A 25,240-nucleotide genomic window follows, 5' to 3' on the forward strand; every position below is an offset into this window, starting at 1 on the left:
AACAAATACAAACCACGTCTCGGGGTGTTAGAGTTTTTATTAATGTAACATAAAGTGTAAATATACTGAAATACATGTTTCTACAAATATTCACCACTCTTACTGTTCTTATAAGACTGCAGTTGGTGCCTAAACAAACTCTACTGTTTTTACACAACAGTACACCACGTCATGAATTCCATAACATGCAAATACAACAAGAACATTTGACACGTGTTGATAATAACGTATGATTATTCATCATTCTACCATTGTGTTTAGTGTGAATATGAGCGTAAACTGTAGTCTACTGCTTGTATTTGTGTGTGTGGGAAAAAAATTGCAAATGTTTTTAAAGTTGCATATGATATTAAAAGTAATGCACTTACGGCACAATGTCATCAGCAGTGCAGCGAGGAGGTGTTGCGGTATTTTAATGCCACTCTTCAAATATGCATTAGGAATTGGCTGTCAGCGTCTCTGACCAAATATAAAGAATCATATAAACAGCATATAAAAGAGACTGAGACCAAACAGAGAATATGTAACATTTCCATGATAACCTGTGATCAGGTAGTCTTGCATTAAAAACACAGCTAGGCATGTTAAATACAGAAGAAACTCTTCACTGTTTACAGGCCAAACAAATCAAAGTCGTATAGTGCAGCAGGAAACACGGCATCAGAACTAAGTAAACGTCTCTGACGACAGAGTGTTATTTCAAGCACAGAAGGGCTTTCTCAGAGTCAACTCAAGACTAAAGGTTTCCAAGACGGTACAGCAAAGAAGACACACTTTGTGGAAGCTGGCAGTGGACAATCGAGTAGAACCAAAAGTAAGCAATTAATTTGGGTATCGACACAGTAAGATTTGAGGGTGAAGAAATATAAAATCAGTTTCACAACAAATGAAAAATGCAAAACAGATTCCAATCAGAAAAAAGTCCTGTGAAGACTGTGTAGTGGTTGTCTCAGAGGAATGGTAGCACCACACTCAGACGAATAATGGAGGATGTTAGAAAGCCCCATTTCCTGATGAATCCTAGATTTGGACAGCGATTGGCGTGCAAGGAGAAAAAAAATTATGCCCCACGGTGAAATAAATTGGCAAGATTATTCAAGGGGGGTTTTGGCTATCATCGGGTTGGATACTTACACCAAATTGACATCCCCCTGCCAAAGTTGAAACATCACTCCATGTTTACAGTCTCTAGTTTGAGGCATTCAAACTGCAGCATACACACCTGAAAGCTTCAAAGAATTACCCGAAGACCAAAAACTGTCGCCCGTCATGGACTTTTGTTCACTGCCCTCAATGACCTGAACATTCATAGAGGAGGCACTTGAGGACTGAGAAGGCAAAACACTCCTGATGTCACAATAAGCTGTTTGAATCGTTCTCAGAGACAAGACAAGTTATCACGTTAGAGCAGCGGTGGAGTCGATGTTTCTCCATTGCTCCTGTCATTATGGGACATTTTTAAGAGATTCAACTTTTCACTCAATTATCAATCAGATAGATTTGTGTTCAACAAAAAAAAAAAAAAAAAAGTTGCATTCTTTTCTAAACAAAAACTAAATAGCAGTATCTTCACTCGTGGTCTCAAAATTGTGGAACCCACTCTGTGTATGTCTTTGTGTGTGTTAGTGTGTGGGTGCGTGCCTGAGTGTGTCACACCCGAGCAGCTGATTATGTTTTTTCCCTTTTAAAGGTGATCCATCTTCAAATCCACATTTAGCAGCGTCAGTATCACGCATAACAACCAGCTACGATGTAAACAAATTGTAGAGCTAACCTGAAGTTGAAAACATCAGAACAAAGACGCATTCATCAGCTTTTGGTGAGATAGTTACACTGTTCCCTGAAAACCTGCAACGTTTAGAGAAAATGTTCGCTCAGAACAGAATATGATAAAAAGAGCTTACTAACAGACTAATAAGGTAGGCATACAGGCATTATTGACTTAGTGCATACTTTTTTTCCCCCCGACCTATTTTTAAATCATGGCTCTGAACCTGTGGTCTTTGGGTAAATGCTCTAATTGGCACATGGGACTTTTGAAGACTGTAATTTTCTAAGTGACACTGACGTAAAGTGCGGTCTTCACTTTTTCAGAGTTTGATGATCAAATGCAATAAAACAAATAAAAGAATGGAACACTAGCATGCCCTGCATTGAAAAGGACAAAAGAATAGTGTCACATTTTGGGAAACACGCGCCACGTTCACTTTGAGCAGGGTGACGTAGTGCATAGCCAAACTGAACTGTGAGACTGTAGCTTCCCTTTTCTAGCATGGTTTGCTGTGGAACAGGATTTCACATGACTTTTGCTACAATTTCAACTGTTGGGCAGGTTCATTGTCACGTTTTTAAGACATCTGATCCATGTCAATTCCACCTCAGCCTTGTCTATGTGGTATGAAGTTACAGTTAGTAGCTGCTTAGCTTAACAAAAACACTAGAAACCCAGCTGCCTTGTCTCAGAACCAAGGTAACTAAATTGATCAATCAAAACTTTAAAAGATCTGTGATTAGAATACTATGTCTTGTTATTTAATCCATAAAAACAGAGCATTAAACTTCTTTTTCTTTTTTTCTTCTTTTGGCGATTATGTGCCGGGCTAAGTCTTGGCTAGTACCTGCTGCTTGGAAACCAGCAGAAGTCACTAGTTAATAGTCATATTACCCAAAATGTTTAGCTATCTCTTTCATATTGCACTAATGAATGCATTTACACATATTTCTGCGTGGCTTTCAAAGTCAAGTCTGTCAGAGGAAATTGAGTTTGTCTGAAGAATAAACATGAGAATGGGGGGTGTCAGAGTTAAAGTTAATTCCCTTCACTTCAAACCGGGGCTCGTAGTCAGAGTACAGTGGGAGAGTTGGCGAGTCCGTCCGCTCTGCCGGAGCTGAAACCTGAAGCGGTAAAAAGACATCACCATCAGGCTCATGTACTAATGCAAAATGCATGTATTCATGCTTTTGTTTCAAAGGTGTAGCATGGACAACATTCATGCCAAAATATCACCATGGTTTCTAAGCATTAGATCGGTACTGTATTAGCACAGCTTTATGAAACATAAGCATATTAAGTGAACAAAATAAAAGTCTGAGCAGGTATATGTGTGCGCTCGTATATGCTACAGCACCATCTTCACACGGATCTTTCCGATAGAGTAACAACAAAAAATTGAAACTCAATAGCTTCACAGACTGGTGCTGCGTCCGTTAGACTGAGTAAAGTGGCTTATCTACTGAGAATAGCAGAAAGTAGAAATAGTAAAGGTAGGGTACAGGGCCATGTGTGCTCACGCTAATAGGAGCAGTGGGTCATACCTCAGAATGAGTAGGCATCAGTTCAAACAGAGGATTGTGTATCTGTGGAGTAAAACAGTTTAAATCAGAAGTGGTACGGTAAGAAAATGGGCACAGAAGACATTTTAATAAATGAAAAAAAATAGAGCGGTGTTATGGTAAATTCGATGTCTGCTAACCATTTGTCTTTGAAATGACACCTTGTTGTAAAATCCACTGTCTGCAGACCATGTGTCTGTTGATTAACACAGAGACAATAATCATTCAAATGACCATTGTCTCCGGATTCTGCATCTCCCCAAAGTGCGAGACTTTCCCCCAGGGGGTGAGGCAAGGAGACAGTTGGAGAATACACACGGTGTGTTCTTTCAGGTGTCACCTGAAAGTTTCAGGTGTCACCTGAAAGAACCAAACCCTCCTCTTTCTGTATAAATGCTTCTGATTTCCTTTGTTCTGGGTCTCTTCTCACCACAACGCTGACTGGTGAGGATTGACCTCTTTTGCAGAAGAAAATAAACACGTGGCCGGCCGGCACAAACATTGAAAGTCTATATTTCACTTCTCATCAGATGTAATAGGATGGTAAGCAAAATCTTAATAGGGAGTTAGACAAAAATTCCATAACAGCGGACTAACCAGCGGGCCAGTCACAGTTTCAGAAGGCTGGGTGGGGTTGGGTACCTCAGAGGGCCCAGTAGGTTGGTTTGGACTCGGTCCAACAGGCTCGTGATCATACTGCAGTTTGAATTAAACAGACCACTCTTACCAATATTGCACAATCACTTAGTCACACTGATTGTTAAGCAGTTGCAGTGGAGAACATGTTCACCTCCTGGTAACACTCAGGCAGTTCAGCAGCAGCAGCCTCGAATTCAGAGCCGTTCTTTTTTGAGGAGCTCTTTCCACAGCAGCAGTGCTTCAAACAACAGCTCAAAAGTATAAAGAGGAAAGCTCCTCCCCCAGCCATTAGGTAGGATGAATTAAAGTATGAAGCTGAAAAAAAAAAAGAGATAATAATTACATTAGCAGATCGCCATGCCTGTCAAATCTGACAAGATGATTGTCGATTATCATGAAAACTTTTGAATTTATTGTGTCAATGTAGGAAGTGAGAAGCTATAGATAAAAGTAAATGAATGTAACATAAGTAAAAAAGAGGAAACAGTTTAATGGATACTCCTATTGTGTCCAAAGTGGTCCATGAAAACAACGATGACAATAACACAGTAGTTTAGTAAGAACTTGAACTTGGTTACTCACGCTTCATTTCCAGGGACACCCTCAGCGCCGTGTCATCATTCTGATCTCTGACCTCAAAATATCCTGCGCATGACATTTGGACAGCCTCATTTAAAATCCCACAAGGCTCTAAAAGCTGACTCTCAGCGCAACCAGGCTGATTCGAACTGAGCAGCCTGCCGTGACGAACTATCTGGGTCTCACGGTCACCTCCTTCTGGGAAGAAGTAAATGTTGCAGGAGTTCGGTGCCAGATCAAAAGTGAAGCTGAGTTCTTCACCAGATGTCAGAATGAATGTCCGCGTGTTGGCTGGGAGAGGAAATATCAAAGAGAGCATCAACCAGGAAACGGCATCGATTCCTGCACTACACAACAAAGCTGAATGCACCACAAAGTGACAACTAGAGAACAGATAGGAACCAAAAAGCAGCAACTGAGACCAATTTTCTATGTTGTTTTTTGTTTCAAGGAATTAAGAAATTAATTTGAGTGTTTCTCTGAGTTTGTTATACAATATAAACAAAACAAAAACGTAATTTCAACTAACTAACAAACTAGCTAAAATTCAATAATACTGAAATAATCCCCAAGAGAAAAGTAAATCGCTTCTGCATAATAAATGATACAGAAATATATGATCTATAAGTAGATAACAATAAGGAGAACAAATGGTAAAAACTTAATCGCGGTAGTTTAACAGAGCAGTCCATGTGTGGGCGTACAGGATTCATCCTCCACTGAGAGCGTCATTTTTCCATTTTAGAGCAGGATTCTGTTGTTTTCAGGCTCAGATGCTAAAATACTTTCCTTCAAAACTCCCAGTTTGCATGAAAATACACTCTGCTTCACCTCGGAACTGTGTTCCGGCTCTCAAGATTCACCGTTGCTTGCACAGCTCGTCCCGCTCTCCCGTTAAAGCCCCTCTCACTGCGCTTTTCTGTGCCATTGTGAAACATGCGCTCTCAAATTTCCCCCCTTTTTTCCCCCGAGATTGATATAAAATAAGCCTGTCAAAAATTCAAGCCAACAGAGTGCACGTGTACACGCTGTATGTAGGTGCTCATCATTTTCTGTGTCAAGTGTGCTGCAAAAAAATACATAACATGAACATATTCATGGGATTTAAAACCACAAAAAAAAACAAACAAAAAAAAAAACACACACACAAAAAAAGAGATTACTGAAAAATGCTGTAGCGTCATAAAGACGATAAATAAACTCACTTTCCTGGTCTGGTGTTTAAATATATCTCGATGACGTCCCTCTGCCGAAGCCAGTTAACCAAGAATAGTCTTGAACGGATGCTGTGAAGGTAACAGGCGCAGCCACAAATAGAATGGACGGTGATGTCAGAGCCATGTACGGCACTCTGTCGGCTGGAGACTTTTTTGTGCAAAATGTAAATCATGAGTACAAGTATCACGAGCACACCGAAGAAGCCAGAGTCCAGGGAGAAGGTCTCAAACTGGAGGACAATGTAAACAACAGTCAACTTGAGTGCAGGGGTCACAGTTTTGGTGTGAAGCAAAGTAGGTACTCTCTGAGTGTGAGGGCAGGATTTTGAGGGAGAGCAGTTTAAGCTCTTAGTATGAAAACAAAGAATTTTCCCCTCAAATTTAAACAAAGACAAAGAAACATTACTGATTAAATTTATTATTATTATTTTTTTTAAATCAAATGACAAAATAACAACGTTTAACATATTTAATTGATGGTTCATTTCTCAAAATATCTCAAATAAACAAATGGCAAAGACAGCTGACAAAACAAGATGCACTTCACATGCTGTTCACATCAGCACTGCTTATGAGTAAAAGCTTTTTTTACTTCCTATGCAGAGGCCTCAGACAACTGGCGATACTTACACCGAAAAAAGCATCACATTCATATTTAGGAGCCTGTATACATGTGACATTTAAAGAAAAATAATAATCTGTAGTCATAGGGGCTCCCTGGTTTACAAGAGCTGAAAAAATTAGCTTGAACCCAAAACTTTCCTGACAATGTCAGTCACTGCACCACCAAAATACAAAAGCATCATGGAGGGAAGTAAAAATAATAATAACAAACTTAAATGATCCTCACCTACTACCTCAAGTATCTTCGATGATATTACCACACCCATGTATGTCTGTATGTATTCGCCACTGTCCCTCTGGGTCACACTGTAAATAAAATAGTTGTTGCCCGCCATTCTCCGCCTGGCAGTCTCACTGGCGTTGGGGTTGTTGCGTTTCCACAGGACCATTCTATTTGAGCTGTACTTCGGCACAAACTCAATTACCCCAACACTACTTAGTGCTCTCAGCCTGTATGTGTTCCCATACTCCTCCTCAGTGTGGTAGTAGGAGTCGTAGGAGAGACCTAAGGATGAGAGAAATAGATCTGTGGATGTTTGTTAACATCAGGGGGGATCCCATGCAAAGTCAAACCCTCAACTCGGACAGATCATCTTGAAATAATGAAAAGAAAAAAAGTTCCCAAAAGCACAACTTCAAATCCTTTTTTCAATTCTGGAGTTTTAAAGTCACCCCAGAGGGCCAAGAGTGAGCATTTTTTAGATTCTTTCTTCGCCTTACTAATCACAGAACTGTTTTACTGAAATATGAAACTTAACAGTTGTTACAGAATTTTTGAGAGTAATACATTTGATAGTAGTTCATCATTTACAACTGGAAAGAAGAAATCTTTAGCTTTTAAAGTAGGTGGAGCCTATCCCAGCAAGCCACAGACCAGACAGAGCTTCCTAAATATATCTTCTGAACTGAAAAAAAAACCCCAAACACTTTTCATGATATTTTTGATTATTTACTTGCCCCAAATAACGATTATTTGTAATGCCTTTAAAGTTTTATGCAGAGAAGTGTGACAGTTCACAATCATTTAAGTTTTATTTATTCGCTAGCTACATTTTTTTTATACTTTCCACACGCTGATGTGAAATTATCAGGGTAAACCTGTGAAATCTAATTCAATCACAACATTTCCACTACACGGTGTGTCACAATTTTTTGGCGGACTCTTCGTTTTTTTGTGTGTTTTGTTGGCATTTTTAAAAGGGCGATGCTTCTACAAAATGTTCAGAAATGTGGTGATGTACTGCATTTCAACTGGCCACCCTTTCTATAACGATAAACTTAAAACTAACACTGAGCTGGTAGCCGACCTTGTGTGGGAAAAATAATATGACATAGTTCAATAGTAGTACTTGGGATATACAGAAACAACAGAATTACATCTTTAAAAATTCCAGTAATTTAAGACTTCAGGAGCTCAGCAGTTAGGATGTGTTAAAACCTAATTCGGTTTTGGCTGGACACCAAAAGCACAAATGTTTGACACAAAACTGTGTCATTGGGAGTCTTCCTCAAACGTTTTCTACAAAAAATGAAGTGGATGTTCAGTCTGAGACTGAACCTCACCATGGCAACCTCAACTGCCACTCAGTCAGGCTCCTAACTGTTCTGGTGTTGTAGTTTTTATCAGTTAGTGGGACCAAAAAAAAAAAAAAAAAAGGTTGAGCCGTGTCAGCAATAATACTTCAGTTTCTCCAGAATTTCCACAGCTTAGTTATTAGTAAAAACAAACTGTGCACGGTGAGCTAGAATAATGTAAGATGTGCATTTCATTTATATTCTAGTTTCTGAGGTCATGGTATGTTTTGTTAACAAAATCCAATTAACCAAATACAAAATGCTGCAAAAGCAAATATAATGAAATGGATCAATATTTTCCATTAAATGTAGTGGATGAGGTTGCATTGGCATCAACTGGGAATGTACGCTTTTAAATGACCCACACCAAGGGTTACTTTAAACTGTTGTCAGCAACAAAAAACTACTTAATAGTCTGTGCTTAGGGAAACGTAGTCTTTTGAGATGTCGAGCTTAAACGGGATGAAAATGTGTTTATTCTACTCACCCACACAAACACAGGCACTCAGGAAAAACAACCGCAACATCATCAGAGACTGTCCAAAACGCAAACCCGTCCAGCGTAAACCCGTACAAATGATGGCTCATCAGGTCTTTACTTCTGACATATTCAACCGCGAGCAGCACTTAATATCAGAAGCTGCACAACGCAGATATATTGCAATAAACCTGTTAAGGGTTTGTTGAAGGAAATCCGAGAGGGCGTCTCCTCTGTCTCTCTATCTCTTTTTCGGGGTTTTTTTTATGGCGGTTGGCAAACAACTTATAGAAGCATTACCGCCACCTACTGGTAAGGAGTGTGGATCACATGACAATTTCCTAATTATATAGCCTATATATATAACCATATATCTACATATGCCTACACATTCACATAAACCTTACTCATATATACACTCATTTATATACTCTTACATATTTACATATACTAAATTCTATTATACAACTTACACTGTTTTGAATAATAAAAAATAACCTGATATCCTCTGCTTTCTGATTCGTTTTTGCAATAAATCTACTATATCCAATTTAATTTTCATCCTACTAAGATTTCTAACTAAATTATTTCTCTGATCCTGATAATTCCTACAATATTAAATAACATGTTCAATTGACTCTCGTCTTCCCCACACTCACATTTCACTGACTGATGTTTTCCTATCATATATAGATTTTTATTCAATCCATTATGTCCAATTCTAAGTCTTGTTATAATCGTCTCTTCTCTCCTACTTCTTTCTGATCTTCTCATTTTCCCTATTTTCCTTTGTATTTTATACAACCAACGTCCTTTTCTTTCTTCCTCCCATAACTTTTGCCATCTCTCTTCCATTTTTTGTTTTATAATACCCTTTACCTCTTTTACACTCAGTATTACATTAATATCAATCAATACTCGTTTTACACTCTGTTTAGCCATTCTATCTGCCATTTAATTTCCCTCAACTCCATAATGCGCTGGTACCCATATAAAATGAACTATAAGCCCCATCATATTAATTCTATAAAGAGTTTGTTCTATTTCAATTAATTTATCTGGTCTACTATCTGAATTACTATTTTGAATACTAAATAATGAAGAACTAGAATCTGAACACATAATTGATTTTAATGGTTTAACCTCTTCCATCCACTGAACTGCTAATAGTACCGCAATCATTTCTCCAGTATATATTGATGCTCCATCACTTACCCTTTTCCCCACTTTCCTATACTATCCTATTATCTATATTTTTTGATGCATCAGTATATATATGTACATAATTATAGTATTGATTTATATGTTCCAGTACAATATATTTATTCATACTGAAATTATATCTATTCTTCTTTTCTAATAATGATAAATCTACTTTTGCTTCAGGCATTATCCATGGTGGAACTGTATGTAATGGAACCGTCTGACTTATCTATTTTATCTAAATATATTTCCCTAATTTTAGTGTTTACTATTGTTCCATAACTTTTAATTTTTTCTTTTTCCCAACCTGTTTCTAATACTTTTAAAGTTGGATGATCTTTTCTCTGTCCTTGTAAATTTGACCAATAGTTTAAGGATAATTCTTCCCTTCTAATTCTTAGAGGCATTTCACCCATTTCAATCTGTAATGCTGCTATAGGAGATGTTTTAAAGGCACCTATACATATTCTTAAAGCATGATTTTGAATATAATTTAACTTTTGAAGATTTGTATCTGCAGCTGAATTATACACTATGCACCCATAATCCAAAACTGACCTAATTAAACCTGTATAAATAGCTTTCAATGACCTTCTGTCAGCCCCCTACTCAATACCAACTAAACATCTCATTATATTCAAAACCTTCCTACATTTATCTATTATTTTCTTAATGTGTACACCCCAAGTCATTCTTTCATCAAACCATAACCCAAGAAATGTAAATTGCTTAACTCTTTCCAATTCCTGACCATATATTTTCAACTTAATTTCTCCATCAACTCTTTTCCTTGTAAAAAAACATTATTTAAATTTTTTTCCACAGAAAACCTAAATCCCCATTTATATGACCAAATTTCCACCATTGAAATTGCTTACTGGAGCTTCTTTACAATAAATTTTAAATTCCTTCCTCTTTTCCACATTGCACCATCATCAGCAGAAAGTGAGCAACCCATTCCACCTTCTGTTTCCTTAAACATATCATTAACTATCACAGAAAATAATAACGGACTTACTATGCTTCCTTGTGGTGTCCCATTTTCTATATTAAAATTTTCAGAATATTCCTTCCCTATTCTCACTTGTATTTTTCTTCCTTAATCCATTTAAACATGCAACCATTTATACCCATTCTTCTAATTTTAACTAATAACCCTTCCCTCCATATCATATCATACGCTCTTTCAATATAAAAAAATACTGCTACAACACTCTTTATTTACTTGAGCCTTCCTAATTTCATTCTCTAGACATATTACTGGATCCATTGTACTCCTCCCTCTTCTAAATCTGCTTTGATACTTTGATATAAGTCCTTTACTTTCTATATAATATAACAGTCTTTCATTTATCATTCTCCATTATTTTACATGTATTGGAGGTTAAAGCTATGGTTTTGATTAATCTTTTTCTGGCTTTCTAATTGGTATAATCACAGCTTCTTTCCAACTTTTTGGTAATTCTCCCTCCTCCCAAATTCGATTATACAATTCCAATAAAATGTTTTTAGAAAATTCACTTAAATTACTTACATAACAAATCTGATCTTTCCCTGGTGCTGATCATTTATATTTGTGTCCTATTCAATTCCATTATTGTAAATGACATATCCAATAAATAATTCGATTCTACCATTTTTTCCAATAGCTTCTCATTTTCCAGAATTGTTTTTTCTCGCCCTTTTTTCCCTTCTACACTGATATTTTCAGAACTGTGAATTTTAACAAACACTTTTGCTTACATCTCTGCCTTATCTTTATCTTTCACTGCTGCTATTTCTCCATTATTTAATACTGGATATCCATTCACTCTTTTAATCCCTTTCATTCTTTTAATCATTGTCCATACCTTAGATATTTCTGTCTCCCTCCCTATTGAGTTACAAAAACTCCTCCAATAATCTCATTTTGCATTTTTAACAGTTCTTCTTACCTTCGCCTGTAATTTTTTTTACAGGCGAGGGTTATGATTTCTTTTTAATACTTTAAACGCTTTATTTCGTTTCTTAATAGCTAGAAACGAAAGGAAGTTGGTACCATGGTGGAAGTTGGTACCATGGTGGACAATAGAATGTACTGCACATTCTATTGTCCACCATGGTACCAACTTCCTTTCCTTTTTCCCGCCTTTTATCCTTATAGTTTGACGAGCCGCTTCTACTATAGCATTACATATATAAAGATTAAAATCCTCAATACTACCGTTCAAATCCACTTTTCGTATTTTTTATTCAGTATTCCTAAAAGTTTTCCAATCTGCAGATCTAAAACACCATTTTTCCATCTCATTTATACAATATTTCTCTATATGCATTTTAACTTCTATCATAATAGGGTAGTGATCATTTCCTATAGTTGTTTTATTAAGTACTTTCCATAAACTATTACCTGCTAAAGAATTTGAAACTATTGTTAAATCAATGGCTGACTCTGTATTATATCTAAAATTAATTCTTGTTCCACTCCCATCATTTAATACTACCAAATTTTTAACATCCATTATTTCTTCAATTACTTCCCCATTATAATCATTATGACTGCCCCATAATGAGCTATGCCCATTAAAGTCCCCACACCAAATCACTTTATCCTCTAAATACTTCCCAAATTCCTCCATTAACTCTAAAGATAGTTTTTTACATGGATTATAAAAATGTATTATTTTAATGTTCCCATTTATTGTCCAAATTTCAATAATAATAATAATAATCTCCCAAAATCTTTGTCTCATTCACCATTTTTTTTGCAAATGTTCTGAATACTCAACACTTTGTTTTTCTGCTCTTCACTCCCAACTATAATCAAAAGATTCCCATCTCTCAGAATCTTAGCAAGAATCAACTCTCCAAACTTCTTTTTTAGTTCCCTCGATAAAAACTAATGGACTTAGTTGAATACCCTCATCCTCTTTCCTGAATTTTATAATTATTTTGGTTTCCTCCCTGACAACCTTCTTACTCACCATATTGTTTTCGTCTGAGCCATTTCCTTCCAAACTACGCTTACTACTTTGCGTTCCCCTCAGATTATCTTCTTTTGTCCTTCTCTCTTTTCCTGACCTACCTCTACCACATACTTGAGTCCAATCTCCATAATCCATCTCATCATCTCCCTCATCTTCACCCTGAGGGCGTCTCCTCTGTTACCCCCGTGGTGCGTTTAAGAACCGTGTGGATCTCACTGTTACCCCTGAACTTGTCCGTCAGTCTTGTCAGTCTGTCTCTGGAGGAGCTGTGACAAGTCGAGGAAAAACAACGCTCGGTCATATTATAATGATATGGTTCGAGTTTCCTCAGACAAAGTGAAAGAATGACTGTTGATATTTCAGTTTGGTGGATTTGTGTTCTAAAAGATGTAGGTATTCAACAAGCCAGGGGTCGTTGTTGCATCACAAGAAAAGAGGATAGGCCTACAATGTTTTGTTTCTTATAGTTGTGGAGATTTACAGTCAGGATATTCTATTCAACGTCATTTTTTGGTTTATTCAATAATTATTTCTTAGCAACTGCAAACACGGAAATAAAGTTTCACTATCATGTTACACATTTAATTATCCTCCACGCATCCATACTTTTGCAATTTCATGATACAACAAAAAATGTAACACTACCTGGGATACTGCCACTCTGTCTTTGACTTTGGTACTGCTTATGTAATTGTTAAAGGTCACCAGAACCAGTATTATACATGCAGTGACCTAACAAACTGTGTGACCAAACTCTAGTGTCTCTAAAATATTTGAATGCATGGGTCAAAGTTTCCAGACTGATGTACACATTCTCCCCTCAAGCTTGCTTTTATAGATCTCTCAGCCGTTGCATACGTATCTTAAGGGACTTTTTCTTCGTTCAGGTCCCATTTTGTAGATGTGTAAGCTATAAATTAGGTTATCCATCCAAATTATTATCCATCACTACTTTTCATGGGTCTACCATCACTTGGAGTGAAGTATAAACAGGAGGTGAAAATTAATTTGGTAACTTTGCCAAAGTTTCAAGAAATAAAACATCATCAAATGCACCAGCAATGAGACAAAAAATGAAAGGAAATATTAAGTCTGAACTTGTGAGAAACATTATGTCAGAAACTTCACTGAACATGACACAATAGACAAATATGAATACCGGTATTCAGATAATTGTTTTTATAAACATATGTATAACCGGATGGATGTTTTCAGCAATGTAACAAGGGCACAATGTAATCATCATTTTGCGAGCATTACAAAATTAGCACAAATACGGATACATTTAAAGAAAAGCCCCAGCCAAACTCCCTTTCAACAAGGTACACTCAAGAAGAGCAACCTTACACCACTTTACATGCAAACTGAACTCATTTTCAGCTGAATAAATGAATGTAAAGTAATATACAGAGATAAATAAATGCATGTAACATACATTTAACAGAAAAGCAAAAGGAAAATGACAACATAAAACAGGCGTATAATCTAAAAATATTTCTTTAATACTTTTGTAACTGAACTGCAATTTACAATACCCGTTGTTTCCACTCTGCTTCTAGTACAAGCCAATGAAACAATCAGTTAAGCTTTCATCGATAAGCAGAAAACCATTTCTTACAAATCAAGGCAGTGGTAGTCAGAAACATAATCCGTGCTAACTTTAGTGTCTTTGCTAGTCGGAGAAAGGCCATGAAAACATACATTATGTACATTATGCATGACAAATAAGGCACAAATTGATGTCAAATTTATTTTAAGCCCTCTCTCTGGAATAACTTTGATTATGGCAACTTTTTCTGGCATAATCATGTTTTCTTACCTGAGGAAAAGTGGAAACAAAATAACTACACAAAATTGAAAGAAATCTCTAATTCCTAAACAATTTCATGCAAATACTTAAACTAATCCTGGTCTCTCGCGTAGATTACAATTGCATCTGTCCTCCACCGTTTCACTCTCCACTACCACCTTGCAGGCTATCTGAAGTTAACTGAAAAAGATTAAACAAGTTATAGTACAAGGATTGATCATAATGCATTTCTTGCACGTTGAAGATTGCAGATATGAAACACTTAACTCTGACCATGTGTCAACATAGTGTCAACAATGTTTCTTGCAGTCCATATGGTCCATAACCTGTACATTTATATCTTTAGGGCAACATTCAGTATGTTCGTTCCTTAAAGGAAGTTTAGTTTATCCGAGTTGTAAACATCATTGGAAGGTGTGTCTGAACTGAGGCAGGTAGCTGCAGGACAGCCGGGTCCTTTCAGCTCAAACCTCGGCTCAGCGTCTGAGGAGAGAAAGTTGTAGCCGGATGAAGCGGCTGCTGCTGATCCAGGATCTGCCAGAGGTGTCACCTAGAGACAGCAGTTCAGCACAGGAAAGGAAACAAAAACAAACAGAAATGGAAATGTATAAGTGAGCGTGGGGAAAAATACGTCTGAATTAGCCAAAAATACGTCTTGATATTTGGACTCTCTGATTTTATGGATTTAGAAGGAATTCCGTCTGTGTTTGTGCGTACCTCAGGCTGAGTCATCTTGATATTTACTGGTGGGTGCATCTGCAAGATTAAAATAAATAAATAAATAAACAAGGATGTGACCACAATTTTCACACTGCCCTATTGTAGATGAGGCCATTTTCCCCCAAATATCTAATAATATGCAGTACTAACAATTTAGAACATCAGTTATGTGAGTCCTGCCCACTTTCAGGCATTCATATCTGTTTACTTCGCTCCAGTAGTCTGTGCTCTCAAACTGCAAAATGACAACATGGTGAGAAAGCGCATTTTTGTATGCATCTCACAGCCACTAGGTGAGCTGAAGGTGACTGAAGGGCACAGTTACATGGACAGCCGAGTTAAGCTGCATGACAGTTTGAAATGCACATTTAATTACATCACTCTCCATGTCTCAGTATACAAACACGGGATTGTAATCGAGTTATTAACTCAGGTATGTTAGACGCTGAGATCTGTGTGAAAAAACATTGAAGACATTCTGCTGCTTCAAACGTTTCTGTGTGGGAGACCAAGAGTAAAATCTTTGGGATTTTGGAGCATGCACAGAGCAGCTCGGCTAATTTGAGTGTAGTCTGGAGTGTAGTCCCCCCCCCCCCCTTCCCGGAAGGTGCACCCCATCCTTTAGGCACCTCTGTATTGCACCTACCAGTGACTCGTGGGTGGTAGCTGTGGGTTCATTTGAGAAGGCGTGACTCACTGGGTTACTAGGTTGATTTGCATCCTGGAATTGGAATTGGAATATCAACATAAGAATTAAAGTGTAAAGTAAAGCGCTTGGTCCTAATCTCCGTTTGAAGTAAAACTTACATAATGATATACAGCAGGTGCTGCTGGTGGCCTGTTCTTTTTGCAGCACTTTTTTTTACGGCAGCAACAGCAAATGCAGACAATCACCAAAAGAGCAATCCCAACACCAACAATAACAGCAACATATTCCGATGGAAAAGGTTCTGCAAGAAAACAGAGAAGTCCAGAGAGTGGGGTTATGTAAATTGGGCTCGCCAGTGGTTTTTCTCTCATAAGAGAGAATGTAGCGATGCTTACCAGGGAGAAGGTTTAGGTTCACAGCCATGGCCAGGTTGCCATTTTGATCTCTGAACTCAAAGGTGCCAGAGTCTCTCCTTTCCACAGGATAGATTTCAATGCCATCTTCCCAAGCAGAAATTCTCCTGAAAAACCATAAATCCTCCCCGACCAGCTTTCCGTCTTTCATTACTTCATGCTCTTCACCTGTAACCTTGAAGGTCACAGTCCACGGGCCACCATGCCAAGGATACTTGACGAAGAGTGTATTTTTCAAGTCTACATCATAGTGCTTGATGTTCTCTGTGGGACAAATTGGGATTGTATAAGAACATTTAATCTGGCGCCGTGTAAACTCTCACATCAAGCTTCCAGCATCACCTTTTACTTCCAGATATCTCCTTGACTCCAGAGTGTTGTCTTTTTCTCTGAAGTTGTAGTAGCCACTGTCTAGCTGTGTAAGATAAGAGATACTGAGCACGTTGTCCACCACTTGTAGTCTTTTTTCTCTGCTGTTCTGATGGTTTGTGCGATTCCACAGAATTATCAGCTGGTCCTGACTTTTGGGGGGACTGAATTCCAGAAATTCAACCTTTGTCGATAACTTTTCCTCCCACAAATGACCATAATCCTTTGTAACAACTACAGCACAATCTGAAAAAAAAGGAAATTACAGAGAACACATGATAGAATTAATGCACAAACTCTGCGGTAAAGATTGAACTTATTTCCCCACTATTTTTCTTTACCCTTACTTATCCTTCCTCTTCACTCATGAATCATTGGTTCTTGCTTTCTGCCCTGTCATACTCTCAATTACCTGATTATGTTAAATTGATAAGACTGTTTAAGGACTGCTCTCCATTTCACTCCCACTTTTAAGTTTGGTACTTTTAATAGCCTTACATCATCTATTCTAGACATGAGGGCCCAGTGTGAATTATTCCTAAATGATAGTTTGTTCTCTTTTAGATTTACAGCCCCTGTGTGTTTGTGTCCCTGTTTACTGATGGTACACACGAACAATTTGAAACAATTCACAACCCGATGATGGTCTTGCCTCGGGTTCTTTTTATTTCTTATTTAATCAATGTTTAAGCAGGAAGATCCCATTGAGATCACAGATCTCTTTTTCAAGGGAGTCCTGGCCGAGAAAAAGCAACACAACCCACAAGCAAGATACAACCACCCTTAAAAACATAGATACAATAGAAAAAGAAAAAAAAACAGACAACATAAAACAAACTAAGAAATTAACCAATATCAAGAAAGGATGGGTCATCATGGCTCACCACTCTTTGCCAAATTATCAGAGAATCATAGATCGCTCATAGAAGGACAAATTTTCATCAAGTAAGTGTCGGAGTGGAATGACACTCTTCACTCTCAGTTGACCTAATTTGCATAGTCTGCCTCTGGCTTTAGACTTTTGTGGAAATGCAACAGACCCAGGGCTGAAAGGAGTTTTTAACCTTTGGAAGAAACAAAAAAGAACGCAGCTGCCCATTATGTTCTTGGTGCTGTTGGTGGCACATGGATGCATGTACCTACATGCCACCATGATGGCAGTGACACCTTTAGACACTGAAAATGATTTCCTGTACTTGGGTCTTTGGGTTTGCATTTGGTATTTTAATTTTTTTTATATTGCACAAGGCTACCTGAGTAACATATTCTATCCAAAGATATCTTCTATCAAAGAAGAAATACAAAGCATATTGTGAGGTTCTCACCCCTGACTTCCAATGTGAGCACATCATACAGTCTGTCACCATCAGAGGGGACTGCAAAAGTTCCTTCATCTCTTTTAGTCAAGTCTGTAAAATAAATTCCTTTATAGGAATCTTCCATGCGTGGGTCCTTTGGCTGGAAAGAGGAAAAAACAAACAAGTTTATTCAGGATAGAGAATACATTCTCTTCAGTCTCAATCACACGTTGTTAACTAGCTTTTAACAGAGGCCATACTTTTGTCTTATCTTAGACAGCAGTAGGTCGTACATTAAGTGTATCTGTGCACAAAAGTTGCAAATAGCTACTGGGAAAATAAGTGGCTTCTCAGGATGAATCACTGGTACCACTGAGAATATGAATGGACCAAGAGTTCTTCTGGCTCACAAATTGAGGTGCTTGTGAGCCAGAAAATCTTTAGCCTTGTTGAAGTCTGCCTTTTCAGGCCGGGACTAATGCGCCATGTCATGTGTGGAAGTATGGAGGTGAAATGGGGGGTAGAAGTAGATCTGCCGCTGAGCTGGTGGTGGTAACAGAGGCAAAACGATCCCACCTCATGTGTGCTTAAACGCAGCACGCTGGCATCGCAGAATGCACCACTCTAACCAACGGCGCGGTCATCACTCAGCTGATGTGTGAAAAGACACAGGGATGCGGGGATGCTCCACTTCTGTCTGGTATGTGCAATTTGCACAGAGGAACAGTGTACGCACGCTGATAAATTAACAAAGAACATGCATATCGATCCAATGAGCTGGGACTGTTCGAAAGATGAAGCAGTCTTCTGCTTTCAATTTGGAAAAACTAAATGAGGATGTGGAGGCAGTGGCTGAGGGTCATTACCCAGGCATAACTAATGAAAATCCATGTAAACAGATGAGGATAGAACAATTCAATGCTGCAGTGGTGTACACTGGCAGCTCCAAAACTTGTTGTTTGGTGAAGTTTCAGACTGAAAATTAAGTGAAATGAAAACATTTCAATTAAAAATATCATACTGACGACACGCTAAAGGTGTTACTGTAACAATTATGGGTCAGTTGCACAAGCACAAATAATTGTTTTGATTAAGTGGATTGACAAGTAACTTACAAGTAAGGTTACTAATATTAAACATGTTATGCTAACTCTCATCTTTAGTTCCCCCCCCCCCAGTGCTTCGCAATCTGTGGACCATAGTTTCCATACAGGTGCAGAAATTTCTGCCTGAAGTTAACGTTTATGGTTCCCATTAGTGTGAGACGAGGCACCTCTTCTTCATCCGGTCTCATTTTGTGCAGACACAGCAGTTATTGATAACGTCCCTGACCTAAAAAGGAAGTCAATAATAGCAGTGAGGTATAAATCACTGAACCAGAAACTGCTCACCTTCCCCTTATCCATCAAAACTATCCTGGGTCCCCCATTCTTTGGAGTGAAGTACAGCGGTCCTGTGTAAAGAGGGGGCCAATAGCGTTCCGGTAACTTCACACTTTTGCCATAGCATATAGATCTATGCGGTGAGGAACCAGAGGAGGAACCTTTTACAGGAAAAGATCAGAAAGGAAGTGTAATGTTTAAACAAAGTAACAAAGAAGATAAAGGAGTCTACTTAACTTTTAAAAACCTGACTGATACACAGATAGCAGAGAATGCTTTCAGAATTACTTCATGGATTAACTAAGTTTACAAAAGGTTTTCCCAAGTTTAAGGAGGGGAAATTTAAAAAAACAGCATCCCAGCAACTTACTTAGGAACTATAGAACATTGCCTAAACCAGAAATTGAATATGTAGATGTAGACATAAATTCCATCTAACTGAACTGAACTAATCAGATTCAGCTAATCTAATGCTCATGTGTCTCTCTAACAGAACATCCTCAGCCACTCTGAACACTTAACTTCTTAACACTTAACACTTAACTGGACCACAGGGCTCAGTCCATGGCTCCAGCCTGTTCACTGTTACAATGCTGTCTTTTAGAAAGCTTATTCAAGGCTATATTGTACATTACCATTGTAACCTTAAGTTTTGAAGTTCAAGTCAAGCATGTTGGTTTTTTTTCCAGCTTAAGCCAATCTAAAAAAATGATGTAATATATTTATTCTTGATACCTAAAAAACTTATGCAAATTTGACATCTAATATTTTTTTGACCGCTGTAATTGATTATACTCGGGTGTCAGTCAGAGAAATCGCTCGTTGTCTCCAGTCTCCAGACTAACTACCAGGACAAAATGGTGAGAACACATCACTCCCTGTGCTTAACTGCCTGGATCGACTCCCAAAAAGATTTCATATTGATTTTAAAATCTTACTGTTCACATTCAAAGCCTAAACTGGGCCTGCCTTAAAATACATCTCAGACTTGAAGACCTGGTATGTACCCTCCTGACCTTCAGATGCCGCCCTGCCACAATTCCCAGATCAGATTTTGACAAAGGGAGATCGAGCCTTTTCCACTAGAGCTCCCATATTGTGGAACTCTTTGCCCACTGAAGTCAGGCACACCAGGTCTCTTGCTACCTTCAAGTCTTCCCTTTAATCTTTCCTCTTTTGGAAAGCCTTTGGCAATGTCTGGTACACTTATCACACAATTTATTAGTGTGTTGTGTTGGTGAATATCCATCTTACTCTGACCCACCTTGTCCCCTCTAGCGAAGTACTGTTAATACATCACAACTCATTTTTATTATCATTGTCGTTTTAATGCCTACTGCTTTTTTCTTGAAACCATTTATTCTTTAATGAGACATGTTGGGTAAAGCTCTGTGCTAGACGGGATCAGAGAACAGAATATTTTTGCTGCAGCACCTGCTTCAAAAACCAGTCTGGTAGGTAGTTTGTTTTCATGAGCTTAAACACACCCACTCATGTCAGCAATGCAATTATAATTCCTAATTGGATCAAAAACTGTATGCAAGATCACTCGCTTTAAGTGTTTAAGAATTGAAGTCAAGACAAAAGCTCTTTATGTTAAATACTACTTGATACCTGTGGGCGTTGGCTCCAAAATATCTCTGACTAGAAAAGACCAGTAAAAATAATATCACCTTCATGCTGTGACACCCTGTTAGTCATTTAGAAAACGATTCCTCAAAGCAGCGGATCTTGTCCAATCAGCTTCAAGGTGTCACTGTCCCTCCCTGCCACTTCTGACTTCACAATAGACCAAGTCCCAAATGCTAAACTGAATGCTTTAAAACATCAGTTTACAAACCAAAAGGTGACTACATCCACTTCTCATATACAAAGATCCTTCAAGATGAGCTATGCATCTTGAAAACGTGGAAAACTTTACTCTCACAAGTGTGTGGCAGCTGCTGTTTTTGGAGTCAGGCTGTTGAAGTTACTCTTCAACAACTGCACAGTCTCACACAATCTGTGGGTAACAGCTGTTTCTCCTCAGATCTGAATGGTTCAGACGTTGGCTTGACATCTTGATTTAATTTGCCGGATTTGGAGGGTCCATTCTTTTCACAGAGTAAATGCTTTGTACTTGTAAAGCTGAATGAATTCATACTAGAGATCATAACGGAAAAATAGGGTTAAAAAAATAGTGTTAAAATGTTAAATAGAGGATAATCCACGACCATCACAGATTCAATGTAAATTTGAATAAACTACTGTCACATTAAGAGCAGTTTGAAGACTTTGGTGACAGAGTGACGTAAGGGTTTGGAATTACATCTAAGAAGGTGTCAGTTTTTCTGTGTTTTCCTGTCCAGCTTTACTACAACTTTTTGCAAGGGTACCATATAGGAAAGTGGCCACTGGTAAGCCAGTCTTGAAGTCGTGGTATATGCTCCAAAACAATATGTTCAGTGGACATAAACAGTGTACATGTGAACTTAATTATGGCACAGATGGATCCCCATAATTGCAAGCAAACTGAAGTGACTCCACTGTGCAAGAAGTTTAAAACTCCTAATAGATCAATTAATGGTATTTCAAATAGCGTGAATCCGTGTTGCATTCATTGGGTTGTACTCACCAAACAGGACAAAGGAAACTGTAAAAAGCACAAGAAACATTGCCTGCAGAGAGGGGAGAAAAAATGGAGTGAGGGGAGCGCTCATTTCAGTAACAACGTATCCATTACGCTTACCCTAATGTGTTTTAACCCTTGCCTCTCTGCAGTGTACCGCCGAAGTGTACAATACTCTGTGAAACGTGTCTCAGGGTCAGTGTTACAGACGAACGAATGTTATGAGCTTAAATGTGGATCCAAACAGTTATTCTCAGCACCCACCAACAACTTGTTCGGAGTACCAGAATTCACGCCAAATCTTAAATTCCCTATCAGCGAAACGAACGACGCTGAAGTTGGCATCCGATTCGTGAATTAAAGGGGTGGGCATCAAGGGCCCTTTCACTGCATTTTTTGCATTTTGATCGACCAAAACAAGGTCCTGTATGGAAACTACAATAGTTACACAGCTCAAATCTGGATGGAATTATTCTAAAGAGGTTGTAGATTCATTAAAACCTTGTTTGGGATTTGTGAAACCTTTTTCTGATTTGTGAAAATGCAGAACAGGGCCATTTCACTGCATTTTTGGTATTCTGATCACCCTAAACTGGGTCCTCTATGGAAACTACATCACTTAGACTGATCAAATCTGGATGGAATTATTCTAAAGAGGGTACAGAGTATTTAAAACAAATTTTATGATTTGTGAAAACTTTATTTGGTCATTGAAAATTCAAAAAGGTCGTCTGGGCTTTCTTTCTTCTTTTCATTTGGACCATCCAAAACCAGAACCTGTATGAAAAATAATTAAATATGTGTTTAATTATTCACCACATGATATAAATGATATCAAGCACACTTTAGAATTTGTGAATCTTTCCTTTGTCCCAAAATTCACAGAAGTCCTCGCCTCTCCATGTTCATTTTAATTTCCATGAGGATCTCCTGTCTTTCACTACATAGGAAAAATAAAAAGTTCATGCATTTTACATCACTAACTACTTACGAGAGTCTTCTTCACTTGTTGACTTTATTCTCATGTTCTTTTATCTAGTGACTTCTCTCACCTTTCTTCCATCTGCCCGTGGTCAACCTCTGCCACCGCTTCAATCCTTGTCATTTTTCTGACTACTTCCAGAGCCTTTATTGTTGCCTGCATCAGACATCCCATAGTCCAACCATTAATATGCCCTATTCTGTATTGGATGGTTTGATGAAATCTGCATCACAAATTTATTGCTGTAATCTCATTAATCTTTCCACTAACATGTGCTATCATTTCAGACCCTGCTTGTCTTCTCCTGCTCCCATCAGTCATCTTACCTCCCATCTGAGTGCAGACAGGACCTTCTTCATCCATTTATTAACACAATCTTAGATGTCTGTAAAACAACTGTTCAACATTGTCTTAGCCTTGCAGCCCTTTAGACTGCCTGTGAATGTGATAACCTGCCATTGTAATAACAAGATTAAAAACTTTCTATTTGGCTAAAGTTTGTTTCCAGTTGCCATTTTACTAGGGCATATTAATAATAATAATTATATCCAGATTTGAGCAGTCTCAGTGATGTAGTTTCCATACAGGACCTACTTTAAGGTGATCAGAATCCAAAAAAAAAAAAACAGTAAAATGGCCATATTCTGCATTTTCACAAATCAGAAAAAGGTTTCACAAATCCCAAACAAGGTTTTAATGAATCTATAGCCTCTTTAGAATAATTCCATCCAGATTGAGCAGTGTAACTAATATAGTTTCCACACAAGACCCAGTTTAGGGTGATCAGAATAAAAAATCAGTAAAATGGCCCTGTTCTGCATTTTCACAAATCAGAAAAAGGTTTCGCAAATCCAAGACAAGGTTTTCTTGAATCTATAGCCTCTTTTGAGATTTGAGCAGTGTAACTATTGTAGTTTCCAAACAGGACCTTGTTTTTTTCGATCGAAATGCAAAAAAAATGCAGTGAAATGGCCCTTTATGCCCACCCCTTTAATTCGCAAATCGGATGCTAACTTCAGCGTCGTGCGAAACGACAAAATGTTCATACGACCGCGAATCAATTTTGAAATCACGAACCATCAAGTAATCGTGTTAAGCAAGCACCCAATACAAATACATATACATATAAACAATATTTGGAAAGTATGTTTCCTAAATCAATCCCACTTTACAGTTCGGCGTTTCTCTGTAATTAAATTAACCCGTGTTGTCTGGTTTAAACGAAAAGAGAGAAAACTTTTCCACAACTGCAGCTTTACCGAACTGAATATTGCACCGACAGCGAAAGCGCGAGATTTTAAAAGCCGACGGTCCTAAGAGATACTCACTGAGAAGTGGAGTGTCCTGCGTCTTACGCTTGAGTTTATAAGTGTGTTTGTGCGTCTGCCTGAAATATGGGCGAGGCTCCAGCCCGAGGCGGTGCATGTCCAGGAAACACACAAGGAGGGGCTGGATCTTTTTGTCATTGTTATCATAACGTCCCACGAAATCGGCTGAATCTTCAGGAATTAAGTATTTAAACAGCAACAATAACAATACAGTGACATGCCACTTGGGAGGTTCTTGTGTGTGTGTCCATAGAAACTGGGGGCGGGGGGGGGGGGGGGGGGGGGGGGTCGTTCGTCCCCCCCAATATTGGACGCATTTGTCCCACCCAAAACTTATTTGATATCTGTTAGGTTTCCGATATGTGGAAACCTTAATCTTGAATTGAAACACCTTTCAACTTACTGTTTTTGATATGGTTAGCTAACAACTGGGTAGAAGGCAGAAACAGGGGAAATAGGGCAGCCTTTGTAATATTCCACGTTTCAGTATTAAAATCTCAGTATGAATCTTCTTTTTTTTTTAGTTTAACTGAGCTATTTCCATTTTTTTTAATAGAACTCCTACATAATAAACTTTTTTTTTTTTTTATTGTAACAACACATCAAAAACAAACATTGAAAAGGCGGGGTACAGTGCAACAACTAATCAAAAAAGGAAAAAAAAATATAAGTTGCCATTAAATCAATAGTCCTTTCGGCATTTCGGCTGTTCAGTCCTTCTAAAGAGTTCAAATAAAATTTGAGTTCGTTTTTGAAAGCAACAAAAGATGGTTTCCTTCCTCCCCATTTACATTTATGAATATGGTATTTTCCCAAGATTATAAAAAGATTTAAAATAAAGATATACGGTACACAAAAATCATCTCTTTCAAAGAAAAGTAAAATATCTTTCATACTTAAAGAAACATTTATTAAGGCCAGGTCAAATCTTATCCCAATCAACAAAGGCAAACAAGCCATTCCAATAACTTTTACACCTTGGAGTAACAGGTATTTGTATTATGTCTTAACCATTTATTATTACATTTTCTATCTCTAATGTTTACACCATTGAGAAATAGATTACT

General features: G+C 38.0%; 2 protein-coding genes across 2 annotated transcripts; both read right to left on the minus strand.

The window, feature by feature from the left end:
* Positions 1-19: 19 nt before the first annotated feature.
* LOC142397715 (uncharacterized) lies at positions 20-5,477 on the minus strand. The gene is made up of 5 exons (XM_075481290.1): positions 4,555-5,477; positions 4,124-4,287; positions 3,931-4,029; positions 3,316-3,357; positions 20-2,895 (listed from the first exon to the last, which is right to left on the minus strand). Exons 1-5 carry the CDS (start codon positions 4,868-4,870, stop codon positions 2,749-2,751), a joined length of 768 nt encoding a protein of 255 aa, XP_075337405.1. The 5' UTR covers positions 4,871-5,477; the 3' UTR covers positions 20-2,748.
* Positions 5,478-13,816: 8,339 nt separating this feature from the next.
* Positions 13,817-24,298, minus strand: LOC142397296 (uncharacterized). The gene is made up of 10 exons (XM_075480640.1): positions 24,174-24,298; positions 21,870-21,912; positions 19,265-19,416; positions 17,901-18,033; positions 16,549-16,821; positions 16,189-16,470; positions 15,952-16,094; positions 15,791-15,865; positions 15,142-15,180; positions 13,817-14,974 (listed from the first exon to the last, which is right to left on the minus strand). Exons 2-10 carry the CDS (start codon positions 21,907-21,909, stop codon positions 14,795-14,797), a joined length of 1,317 nt encoding a protein of 438 aa, XP_075336755.1. The 5' UTR covers positions 21,910-21,912; positions 24,174-24,298; the 3' UTR covers positions 13,817-14,794.
* Positions 24,299-25,240: the final 942 nt, after the last annotated feature.

Source organism: Odontesthes bonariensis, chromosome 13 (genome assembly GCF_027942865.1).
Source record: "Odontesthes bonariensis isolate fOdoBon6 chromosome 13, fOdoBon6.hap1, whole genome shotgun sequence".
Classification (NCBI taxonomy): Eukaryota; Metazoa; Chordata; class Actinopteri; order Atheriniformes; family Atherinopsidae; genus Odontesthes; species Odontesthes bonariensis.